The sequence below is a fragment of the Anomaloglossus baeobatrachus genome, chromosome 4, assembly GCF_048569485.1.
Source record: "Anomaloglossus baeobatrachus isolate aAnoBae1 chromosome 4, aAnoBae1.hap1, whole genome shotgun sequence".
Classification (NCBI taxonomy): domain Eukaryota; kingdom Metazoa; phylum Chordata; class Amphibia; order Anura; family Aromobatidae; genus Anomaloglossus; species Anomaloglossus baeobatrachus.
The window spans coordinates 696,900,998-696,913,453 of record NC_134356.1 but is presented as its reverse complement, the minus strand read 5'-3'; the positions used below and the strand labels follow the sequence as shown (position 1 = coordinate 696,913,453).

General features: G+C 48.9%; 1 protein-coding gene across 1 annotated transcript; it reads left to right on the top strand.

Moving 5' to 3' along the window:
* Window positions 1-2,020: 2,020 nt before the first annotated feature.
* Window positions 2,021-2,791, top strand: LOC142302176 (olfactory receptor 11A1-like). The gene has a single exon (XM_075343260.1). It carries the CDS (start codon window positions 2,021-2,023, stop codon window positions 2,789-2,791), a length of 771 nt encoding a protein of 256 aa, XP_075199375.1.
* Window positions 2,792-12,456: the final 9,665 nt, after the last annotated feature.

Here is a 12,456-nt window from a genome sequence, read left to right as displayed (position 1 = left end):
GTGAAGAATCAACAACGAGTGACACAATTGTGAAGGTGAACGATATTTATTGCTGATTTTAAATTTTTGTAAGAAATAAATAACTGAAAATTGGGGCGTGCAATATTATTCATCCCCTTTACTTCCAGTGCAGCAAACTCACTCCAGAAGTTGATTGAGGATCTCTGAATCATCCAATGTTGTCCTAAATGACGGATGATGATAAATATAAGCCCCTGTGTGTAATCAAGTCTCTAACCTTTTGGTCACAACATTTGGAGAGGTATCAACAATGCCTATGATGAAAAGAACACCATTCCTACTGTAAAGCACGAAGGTGGATCACTGATGATGTGGGGATGTGTGAGCTACAATGGCAGAAAAAACCTGGTTACAGTTGAAGGAAAGAAGATTGCAGCACATTATGAGCAAATATCGGAGGCAACTTTGCACTCATCAGCCCGGAAGCTGCGCATGGGACGTACTTGGACGTTCCAGCATGACAACGATCCAAATCATAAAGCCAAGTCGACCTGTCATTGTCTACAGCAGAACAAAGTGAAAGTTCTGGAGAGGTCATCTCAGTTTCCTGACCTCAATATCAATGAGCCACTCTGGGGAGAACTCAAGCACGCAGTTCATGCAAGAAAGCCCAGGACTTTACAGGAACTGGAGGCTTTTTGTGAAAATGAATGGGTAGCTTTACCATTTGAAAAAATAAAGAGCCTCATCCACAACTACCACAAAAAACTTCAAGCTGTCATTGATGTTAGAGGGGGTATCACATGGTACTAAGAAATGGTGTATGTAAACTTTTGATCAGGGTCATTTGGATGTTTTTGGTTATCATTATGATTTAAAAAGAGAAAACACTGTAGTTTGACAATAAATGGCTTCACTCAACCACTAAAAATGAGTGGAAAAAAAGCATTTGTGTTATCATTCATATTTTCTGAAAAAAGGCCAAGAAAGCAAAAAATAATCTGCCGAGGTAGGTAAACTTTTGAGCACAAATGTACAAACCATTTTTATAAAAGCCACCTTTGTGGAAGGAGCTGCTGTGGATTCTCCTGAAGTTGTATACTCTTCATGTTGGTTCTTTATTGCCTAGGCTAGGAGAGTAGGGACACGTCAGGTGAGGTTAGGAGGTGTCCATCTACCCTTTCACTAGTCCCAGGGCTCACCGTTGTTATTGTGCCCCCGGAGTTCCCCCTTGTTTGTGGTGTTTTTCAGGTGTGTTTTTCACAGTGTGTCAGACCTCGGTTGGTCTGAATGTGCTCACCACACTCATTGTGTGACAATAGCGCAGGCAACCACCTCCTGTTCCTCCTCCTCCTCAGCCTCCTCATTGTCGCCATATCCTCGCTGGGAAGTTGAGATGAGTCTGGGTAGTATAACCGTGTGTATATTCCTTCTCCATCTTCACCTGGTCTGCCCACAAAGCTTTCTCTTTCATTGTGAGCAGCAAGTGTTTCAGTAAACACAGAAGCAGGATGGTTATGGTGTTTATGGCGTCAACGCCCCTCATAATCTGTGTTGATTACTCTAAGTTTTAGGGAACCGCAAACATGTCAGACATTCATGACCACTCATCAGTTCTTATGTATGGAGGTTGACTGGAATACGGACAGGCATGTTGGAACTGGTATTCAATTACAGCCCTCTGCTGCTCACCAAGCCTTCTCAACATATGCAACGTTGAGTTCTAGAGTGTGGGCTGGTCTCAAATCATTCGCTGGGCTGGCACTTGCAAGCACTGCTGCAGCAGTCCCAAACTGGCGGCAGCTGTAGCTGACTTGCAGTAATGGGCGCACATGCAACGCACCTTCACAAGTAGCTCAGGAAAATCTGAGTACGTTTTCAGAAACCACATGACTGTCTGTCACCCGTGACACACATGTGGCATGTAGCATCCCTGGCCACAATCACTTGTCCACGGTTACATGCACCTTGGCAGTAATTGCATTAGTAAGGTTATGGGTGATGTTATGCTTGAAAAGCAGGGATGGCACATTGGCAGATATAGTGATAGCTTTGAACCATGTACTTTTTCCTTGGACATTTGTCACTGTCAGACATAATCCTTGTAACGACCATAGTTCCCAAGATGTTGGACGTTATCATAAGGGAGGGGAGTGTTATTCCTTTTGTGGGGTGTTTAACCCAATCTTACTTGTATGGGGGGACGGTCAGCGCGGAGTGTTTCCTGCTCACCGCCATGTCCTATGACCGGTACTTAGCCATCTGTAAACCTCTACATTATGTTTCCTTGATGAGTCCTAATCTGAGATACGGCCTGATCATCTCCTCCTGGGCACTCAGCTTCATGTTAATTCTTATCTCACTGTTACTTGTGTGTTACTTAGACTTCTGTGGGCCGAATGTTGTTAACCATTTCTTTTGTGACTATGCCCCTATTTTAGCACTTTCTTGCTCTGACACAACTATCCCGCACATTGAAATGATTATTCTTTCTATCCCGATAATGGTTTTGCCATTTTTGTTTGTTATTATTTCTTATGTTTATATTTTTAATACTATTTTTGGAATTTCCTCCACATCGGGTCGGCAAAAAACTTTCTCCACTTGTAGCTCTCACTTGGTGGTTGTCTCGATCTATTACGGTTCCATGGTTGTAATCTACATGGTCCCTTACAATGGACACTCGCTGACTCTTAACAAGTTTATTTCTCTTCTTTATATTGTTCTCACCCCCCTTATAAAACCGGTGATTTACAGTCTCAGAAACAAAGAGATTCACTCTTCTGCAATGAAATATCTAACGGTCTGTAGTAAGAAAAAACTAATGTAGAAAAAAAAAAAATGAATCATAAAATCCTGACCATTCTGATTATTGAATTCATGCAATTAAAATATATTTATTTTTAATTAGAAAAAAGAAAAAAATGCTAGCCAGCTTACCTTCCCATTATATTGCAGCTTTGTATCTGGAAACCTCCACACGGAAATGGCGGAAGCTTCACCCGGTATAATCAGCCAACACGAAAAGAAAGAAATCCAGATACTATAAAATTTAACTTTCATTCAAGTCTCTGTTAAAATACTGCAATAAGTACATTGCGGCAATAAAAAAATGTGGGAAATATAGGCACAAGTAGTACAACAAACTACGTGTTTCAGCGACTGGTCTTCTCCTTCATCATGGTCTATATGGTTGGTAAAAAGAAGACCATAGTACTTAAAAACATTAGGGTTAACATTTTAGACCACATGTGTTAGACTTTAACGTAAATATCCCCTTACCTTCGCGATTAAGAAGTATCTTACGGTGATTGACTCCTCTTAATGGTCTATATAGTGGTGCATCCGACATACTGTATCTGACATAGATTGCAATTGATAAGATAGATAACATGGCTGCTGTAACAGTTAAGAAATGTGGAGATTTCAAATTCTTTATTGTCAGTAAAAGAATTAAACTATTTTTTGTGCATAATGACAACTTTTACATCTGGTTGCTCCCCATTTATAAAATCCCTTAAAATCCAGCCATGTTCTAGGAGTTAATTAAGTTGATGAAACATGCTTGGGTGACAAGATGGAACGTAATATTTTTTAGCTACAAAATGAATTTGATTTTGTGTTATTATTTTTTTCAGATCAGGTTCTGGTAAGTGCAGGTATTTTAGTAATATGTCTTTTATGTTGTTGAATTCTGTACTAAATTCTGTTGTGCAAACAATATTTTGTCTGTTCATCAGATTTAGTTTTGGATACATTCAACAGATCATTTCTGTTTTTATCTTTGGTAATCACATCCACTCGATTAAGGGACCAATCAGGATATCCCGTGCGCTTTAATCTATCTCATGTATTTGGGATGCTGTATGATATTTACTTATATTGGAGCTGTTACGTCTTATTCTAATGATCTCTACCACAGGTATATTTTTGATAACGTGGTATGGGTGACATGAATTGCCTGATAAGATGTCATTACTCAACATGGGTTTCCTGTATGGTATAATTTTATCTCTTTTATTTGATACATCCCCTATCAAGGTTATATCCAGAAAATTAAAGGGAACCTGTCAGGTCCCATATGTGTTTTAACATTCAAGCAGGGTGATGTGTGGCCTAGTAATACCCATCGCTGTGTTGTAATATTGTGTAATATGATTTTATAAAAAATGTTTTGTAACTTAGGCTGGTTTCACACTACGTTTATTTAACATCCGTCCATAACGTTTTTTTAGCGGAAAAACGGATCCAGTGCAAATGCGTTTTCACTTCAATGCATTTGCAATGGACTCGCGTTAACATGCGTTCACCTGCGTTTGCGTGCGTTATAGTGAGGATCCAGCAACTTGCAGTTTTTTAACATCTTTCAAAAACGCTACTTGTAGCGTTTTTGAGCTGCGTCCAAATACTGCATGTCACTGGATCCTGACTAAACAGCACGCAAACGCAGGTGAACGCTGGCATGCTGATAGACAGGATCCTGCTTGCTCTACTGAGCATGCCCAGAACCAGTCTCGCGTGATCTGTCTCTCCTCCTCCCTCCCTCTCTCTCTCTATCTCTGTCTTTCCCCCTTCTTCTCTCTCCCACCTGAGAGCTGCGGACACTCGTAACCAAGGTAAATATCGGGTAACCACTTCTCTTAGTTACCCGATGTTTACGTTGGTTACGTGTGCAGGCAGCCCGGCTCCTAGCAGCTGCAGACACTCGTAACCAAGATAAATATCGGGTATCCAAGCCCGATGTTTACCTTGGTTACCAGCGTCTGCAGCGGTCAGAAGCCGGCTCCCAGTCTAGTTCCCCTCACTCCCGATCACATGACTCCAATGCCCGCCCCTAAACATCCAGTGACAGGATCCTGCAAAATAACAGATGCGTTTGCATGCGTTTTTTGCTGTAAAAGCAGGATCCGCTTTTCCAGCAAAAAAATGTTCCTGACGCATGTTAAATAAACGTAGTGTGAAACCAGCCTTACATGTTCGCTATGTAATTAGGAGAGGCTCTAGTCCCCTGGACTTTGTAATGCCCCATAGGCGTTTGCATGCTTTCCGTGGTATCACGCCCCTGTGGGCATGATACCATGGATTTACCTGAGCAACGTCGCCATCAGCTCCAGGAGATCCCGCGCATACGCATTTGCCGTCCGCGCAGCCTTCATATCCGGGTGTTTACTTGCTGGCTTTAGACGTGCTCTGCACATGGTCGGAACCGCAGGAGTCTTCTGATCATGCTCAGTGTGCTTGAGAAGCCGGCAAGTAAACACCCGGATATGAAGGCTGCGCGTACGGCAAGCGCTCATGCGCAGGATCTCCAGGAGTTGACCTGTGAATCCATGGTATCACACCCACAGGGACGTGATACTACAGAATGCATACAAATGCCAGGGGCGATGCCACGTTCACGGGACTACACCCTCTCCTATTTACATAAGGAACATGTAAGTTGTAAAACGTTTATAAAATTATATTACACAATATTACAACACAGGGATGGGTAGGAAGAGGTTACTAGGCCACATATCACCCTGCTTATAGGTTGGAACGCATATGGGACCTGACAGGTTCCCTGTAAGGGTACCTTCACACTTTAGCGATGCAGCAGCGATCCGACCAGCGATCTGACCTGGTCAGGATCGCTGCTGCATCACTACATGGTCGCTGGTGAGCTGTCAAACAGGCAGATCTCACCAGCGACCAGTGACCAGCCCCCAGCCAGCAGCGACGTGCAAGCGACGCTGCGCTTGCACGGAGCCGGCGTCTGGAAGCCGCGGACACTGGTAACTAAGGTAAACATCGGGTATGGTTACCCGATGTTTACATTAGTTACCAGCGCACACCGCTTAGCTGTGTGTGCAGGGAGCAGGGAGCCGCGCACACTGAGCGCTGGCTCCTTGCTCTCCTAGCTACAGTACACATCGGGTTAATTAACCCGATGTGTAATGCAGCTACATGTGCAGAGAGCAGGGAGCCGCGCACACTGCTTAGCGCTGGCTCCTTGCTCTCCTAGCTACAGTACACATCGGGTTAATTAAGGTAGCGTGAGAGCGGCGGAGGCTGGTAACTAAGGTAAATATCGGGTAACCACCTTGGTTACCCGATGTTTATCTTGGTTACAGCTTACCGCAGCTGCCAGATGCCGGCTCCTGCTCCCTGCTCGCTTCATTTGTCGCTCTCTCGCTGCCACACACAGCGATCTGTGTGTCACAGCGGGAGAGCGGCTTTGAAGAAAACGAACCAGGGCTATGTGTAACGAGCAGCGATCTCGCAGCAGGGGCCAGATCACTGCTCAGTGTCACACACAGCGAGATCGCTAATGAGGTCACTGCTGCGTCACAAAAAGCGTGACTCAGCAGCGATCTCGGCAGCGAGCTCGCTGTGTGTGAAGCACCCCTAATGCATTCTTTATTCTGAAAACTCGTGAATGTTCAATTGAATTCATTATCATTAATGACTTCTAGAAATCTTGCTACGTCTTGGGAGGAATATTTCCATACAACAAGCAAATCATCTATGAATCTTCCCATCCAATGGATGTTGCTCAGAAGCGGGTTTCTCAGTGGACGGATTGTAGAGATATTTATCCTCCCATCTCCTCATCACTATATTTCTTTAGTGTCTTTGATGACACTGGGGAGCTCCATTACTAAGGGCTGGAGATAATGATCCACCCACTCCCCCTAATCTTTCTCCAAAAGCTCCAATTCCCGCTATTATGGGACTCAGGAGTGGTGGAAACCTATTCTTGAGGATTTTGGAGTGGGAATGGTAGATTGGTATTACTGGTTGTTCCACATAAATATAGTCCATCAGTTTTTTGTTTATGGATCCCATACTGACACCTTCTTCTAACAAGTGATGTTGTGTTGAAATGGACATTTGGGCCACTGGACTAGGTGAGGCCAATACTACCTTGTATATAGTAAGCAGCTGTTGTGCTTCTTACAAGAATTTACATGACCACAGGAACCCAAAATGTGGCGCACGTGCAGAAGTAATGAAGAGTGGTCTGGAATGCTCTGAAGCACACCCAGCGCCTACATTGGGGGTTTGAGGCAGGTCCCCCATATTGCTTGTCTTCTACTAGTTTGCTGCACTTAGTCGAAGCGATGCAAGGTGCAAAAAGCCAATGTTTTATTGCATTTTATGGTACCAAAGTATTGCATTTTTATAGTACTAAAGGTTTTATTTGTCTTAGCGTACATGATGTAACAGTTTGTAACGTTCAATAAACCCTGCCTCCCATAAAGGGAAGAAATGTTAATATTTTACAGCATAACTAAAATTTGCAGTTATTTCACTATATTGTTTTCTTTCCGGTCAACGGACGTGCTGGTATTCGCTGTGGGGCAGTGTGGCGCCCCTGAGGCTTCAGACGCTACAGGGTACTGCACCTCAGCCGAAGTGTAGTATTCATCCCAGGTAAGACGGGGGTCATTCACTGGTGAACACCACAATTCATCCAACACACAGTTAGCTGCCCTCCCACCAGGACTGGGCTAGGGTAGGTGCTGGGGGTTTCTATCAGGAGGTATGGGACCTCCTGACGACTAGTTCAGCAACCCGGGAGGCAGGGCACCATCACGGGAAGTGAGTGGCAACATCACATAGGAGGAGTCGAGCCTGACCCGCAGACAGGCAACAACAGACAAGGGGGAGAGGACACAAAAGAACAAGGTACCCATGGATTGGAGCTGGAGAGGCTCGGCCTGGGTTCTTAGGAAGAAGAGGGATCCCAGGGCTCACAGGGAGCGCGACAAGTGCCTGAGGCCCATTCCACTGACCAGGTGCTGGAGTGGAGGGATTACCAATAGAAAGGACACACAGAAGGAACACTGGCCTTGACCTCCGAACTATCCGGGATCGGCTGGAGCCCATAACAGCCGATCTCCTCCAAAGGTGGTTACATGTCAGTGAGTAAAGAACTTTGACTGCAATTCCTATGTCATCCCATCACTGCCGGCGTCGACACCCTCATGCCATGCCACCATCAGAGACTACCACTCTCATCATCTCCGGGGCCTGTGCTCTGCCTGTGGAGAGCTGTGCCATCCACGCTGTGCTACCATCTGCCCCAGAGGATACCTCCCTCAGCGGTGGCTCTTATATTAACCGCAAACCACAGGTGACATCACAAATACAAACTCTTCTCCCCTGTAAATATTACCTTCGTCCATCTTTATTGACACCGCCGGCGTCACAAAACTGGGTGTGGCCGCTGTGACAAATCACCCCCTACACCGGCCAGGTGATGAGTGACCCCCAGACCCCGTGGGCACGTCAATTTCATCACTTCTAGGTATCTCTACACAGTTTTTGAAGAAACTTGGCAGGGAGGTTGTTCCAATCACTTTCCAGAGCTAATTTCAGATCTTTTGAGACTGTAGACTTGAGCAAAGGCTATTGTCTTTCAATTTATTCTCACACAGACTCCGTCATATTGAGATCAGGGCTTCAAGGAGGCCATATCATCACCTCATTACCTCATCATGCTGAAAATAGTTCTTAATGGTATTGGCTGGATGTTTGGAAACTTTGTCCTGCTGTAAAATAAATCTGAATCTAATGAGACTCTTTCATGATGGTATTGTCTGATGAATAAGTATCTGTCTGTATTTCTCAGCATTAGAGAAACAAGAAAGACAAGAAAGAAACAAGAAATAGCATTTTAGGTTCCTGGTTGACATTGAAAATTTACTGAAGTGAATCTAAAACCTACTATGTGTTACAAATCGGTGCTGCCGTAGCCGCAAGCAGCCTGCTGTGGTTTCTGCTACACTCAGGCGCCTGCCGACATTTTGGCCGTGCCTCGGGTCATAAAACTGGCGGCTTCTTCCTCCATGCCTAAGTGTTGAGAAGTGGCTAGTGCACATGCGCGTGCCAATTTGCCCCAGACAGAGGCGATGTCCAGTGTTTCGCCTAGTGACTGTACCGCCCCGCGGACTCGGCTGCCACCGCCGAGCCGCTCGGATCCGTGCTTGTACAGTGGGTGGCTCGGCTGCAGCTTCTCCCTTATCAGGTTGGTGGTTTCCGCCTTTCTCCTGCACCTCTTTGTGTGAATGTTTGACTCCTATGCCTAAGCAACGGTAGCCCGCTCCCCGGCTTGCTGGGTGTCGGAAGAGCTCTGTTTGCCCGCAGACGCTGGCCCCTTGGGTCTCTATGCCTTGGCGGTGGCATTACCCTGTATGGTTGGGCTGTTGTCTTCTAACGGGTCTTGTGTGGGAAAGGTCCTTAAGTCCAGTCCTCAATCAGTTGATTTGACTCGGCCTTGTCGGTTCGGGGCTTCGTACTGGGTCTGAGTACCCCTCCTGGTGCTCCGGTTTCCAATCGGTTCCCCGGTTCGGTACCGGCGGGCCACCGCCCGACCCCAGTCCCTATGGTTCCACCGGCTGTAATCCCAGCTCCTGCAGGCGGCCACCACCGTCTGCCTCCTTGCCAGAGGTGACTGGGCTCCAACCCAGCCACCTGAGTAGACTATTGGCAGGCCTGGTCACAAGTCTGCCCTTGAACTCGACATCTCTCTTTCACTGTCAAGACTAGACTACTACACACTCAACTTGTGTCTTTTTCCCGCCTCCAAGCCTGTGAACTCCTTGGTGGGAGGAGCCAACCGCCTGGCTCCGCTCCCCTGGTGTGGACATCAAACCTGGAGGGTGGTGACAAGGTTTTGAAGTTTGGCTGCTGTCACCTTTTTAGGGAGGATGTGTGTGTGCATGGGACTACCTGGGATGACCTGACTAGTCCAGGGCGTCACATTCCCCCTTGGTTTAATGCAGACCGTCCGCGGGCTGCCCGTCCATCACCGGTTTATTTTGTTTCTGGAAGATAAAAAACGGGAACACAGTACAAGTATACTAACAGTTGTATAAACTTTGAATATTAGCTTTTTAAATCTTCCTTTACGGGAGGCACATATTGAACGTTGTAAACGGTAAACTTATATCAATAACGGGAAATGGGTCTGGGTCCTTCAATCACCCACCCAAACAACCTGCGCATTGATGCTGCCTCTAAGAAGTGGGCAGCACCCCTTTTCCCCAGTCCAGGAATGGTCCCAGGCGTTATCCAACGGGACAGGTGCAGGGTTTCACATCTGCCTGTCTTTTCAGAGGCCCCACGTCCAAGGGGACCCCTGAGTCGGAGGATGGCTGCCGGTTGTAGTGGTGGCAGGTCTCGGCCATCTATTTACCGCAGGCCCATCCTCCAGTCTGCCTCTCCGGAGGCCGTGAAACCGGAAGGCCAGTTAAGAGGGATTTATTTACCAGCCCAATAGTTTTTGGGTGGCCTGCCAGTTCTTGGCCTTGTCTTTATGAAAACAGGGCAAAAACAAAGTCCCAACGGGGATGACAGTATGGTCCCAATGGGGACTGTTCAACTTGGCAGCCGGGTTCTGCTGCCTTTACTTCTGATCCTCCTCTTCATATTCCTCCTTGACGGCAACCTCAGGGCTGTACGGTGGGGGAGGGGACTGGGGCCGCTCCGGGGCACTGTGGCCCTCTCTCAGGTGGACATCCAGGGCAAACCAGCCCCTCTCCCCACAATGCCGGGTATACTGGACCAAGTCGCCGGGTAGCAGGTCACGATCGGGTGACCATAGGGTAGGTGCGGGTTCACATCTCTGCGGGAGAAGAACACTTCGGCCTCCAGGCTGGGCTCATAGATGAACCCCCATCCGCGATCACGGTCAACCTCCAGGCCTGGCCCTGGTACTTTTGGCCTTGCACCCAGTAGGTGGCACTCCTCAGGTTCTCCTTCTCCTGGTTTGTGCGGGCCAGGATTTCTGCTTTTCGGTTTTCCCATGCTTCAATCTCCCGGCCCATGTAGCTTTGCTGCCCTCCCAATAGGGGGCGTCTGCGTGCCCGGGGTCTCTATGGGTGGGGGTCTGGCCCAGCTGGAGTTCCCCGGTGGCAGCCACGACAGTCACCCTCCGGGGGGAACCCCGCTGTGTCATGGCCGGCTTTGCTGCCTTGCAGCGGCCTCCCCATGGGACCTCAACCGAGGCCCGAGACCTAGGAACGGCCTGCCTCACCTTCTGGGCCTTCTTCCGGGTTACGCCCTCCTCCTCGGCCGGGCGGACTGCCGGGGCCGGGACCACATCAGGCACGGGCACCTTCCAGGACTTAGCCTTCCACGGGAGCGGACGCAGTGCGGGCCGATCGGGTGGCTGTCCGCATGCTGCGGCCACAGGCGGCTCCTCCTGGGCGTCTGGGACGGGCTCCACCACCGGTGACGGGGGTGGGGATCCGGGTGGAGAGGCAGCGGCGACCACTACGGGCAGTGGGGGAGGCAGTATGGAGGGCAGGAGCAGATCGGGTCCCTCAGCCGCAGCGGCCAGTCCCTCTCGGACACAGGGGCGTGGGTCGCGTACCCTTTCCTCCAACTCTGCCGCCACTTCACATGCCCGCACAGCGGCGGATATCCCCTCCATTTCGGCCGCCCATTGCTCCATAAGGTAGCGTACCTGGGCCTGGAGATGGCAGCACATCATGGCCGCCCGAGCTTCCACCCACGCCGCTGTTCCGGCCGCGGGCTCCGGGAATACGGGCTTCTCAGACGGGGCGGACATGTTGTAACTTGTTTGTCCAGGAACCAGACGGGTGGCAGAGTCCTGGAGTCCCTGCCTTTTATCTCCTCAGTCACATGAGGCTGGATCTTCACCCGCCCCCCCTTGGTCTTTTCGGGGCACTCTACTTGCTCTTGGCACCGCTCTGCTCTCGGGGGGGCAGGGCTTCACTTTTCACGCTCTTTCTGCTCGGAGAAGACGGCTCGGGCGAGAACTTTTCACGCCCAAGATGGCGGATACTGCAATTTTTCAGTGGGACGCCGCTAACGACAATGTCAAGGTGCACTCCCACAGGTAAGTGGACGGTTCTATCCTGTTCGTGACACCAGAAGAGTCGATGTGTACGACTCCGCGGGCTCGGCTGAGACCGCCGAGCCGCTCGGATCCATGCTCGTACGGTGGATGGCTCGAGCTCCTTACGGACCCAGGGGTCATGTCGCTCTGCAAGGGGGTTGGCGCTACATGCAGGGACTTTGGTGGGGAAGTTCCACGGCCGGGGCCGCAGTGGTTTGGAAGGGATGTAAGTTCGTGATGCCACCCACGGGTTGTTGTGAATGGATGGACACCACCGCTGCCGTTAACTAGGCCTCCCAGGGACAGCGTTGCGCAGCTTGGTGTTGACCCCTCCATGGGTTGAGGAGTAGTGGTCCCGGGGGCCCGAGGGAGGTGCTGGGGAGGGAGGACAGGTGCGTGCTGGATGCTGGTGCGGTGCGGCACGGTGCACGGCCCGAAGGAACTGGTGTACTCACTATGACACAATACACTGGAGTCTCTGGTAAACCAAACGGGATGATGAACAGGGTCTGCAGCCAGCTGCAGCTTCTCCCTTATCAGGTTGGTGGTTTCCGCCTTTCTCCTGCACCTCTTTGTGTGAATGTTTGACTCCTATGCCTAAGCAATGGTAGTCCGCTCCCCGGCTTGCTGGGTGTCGGAAGAAC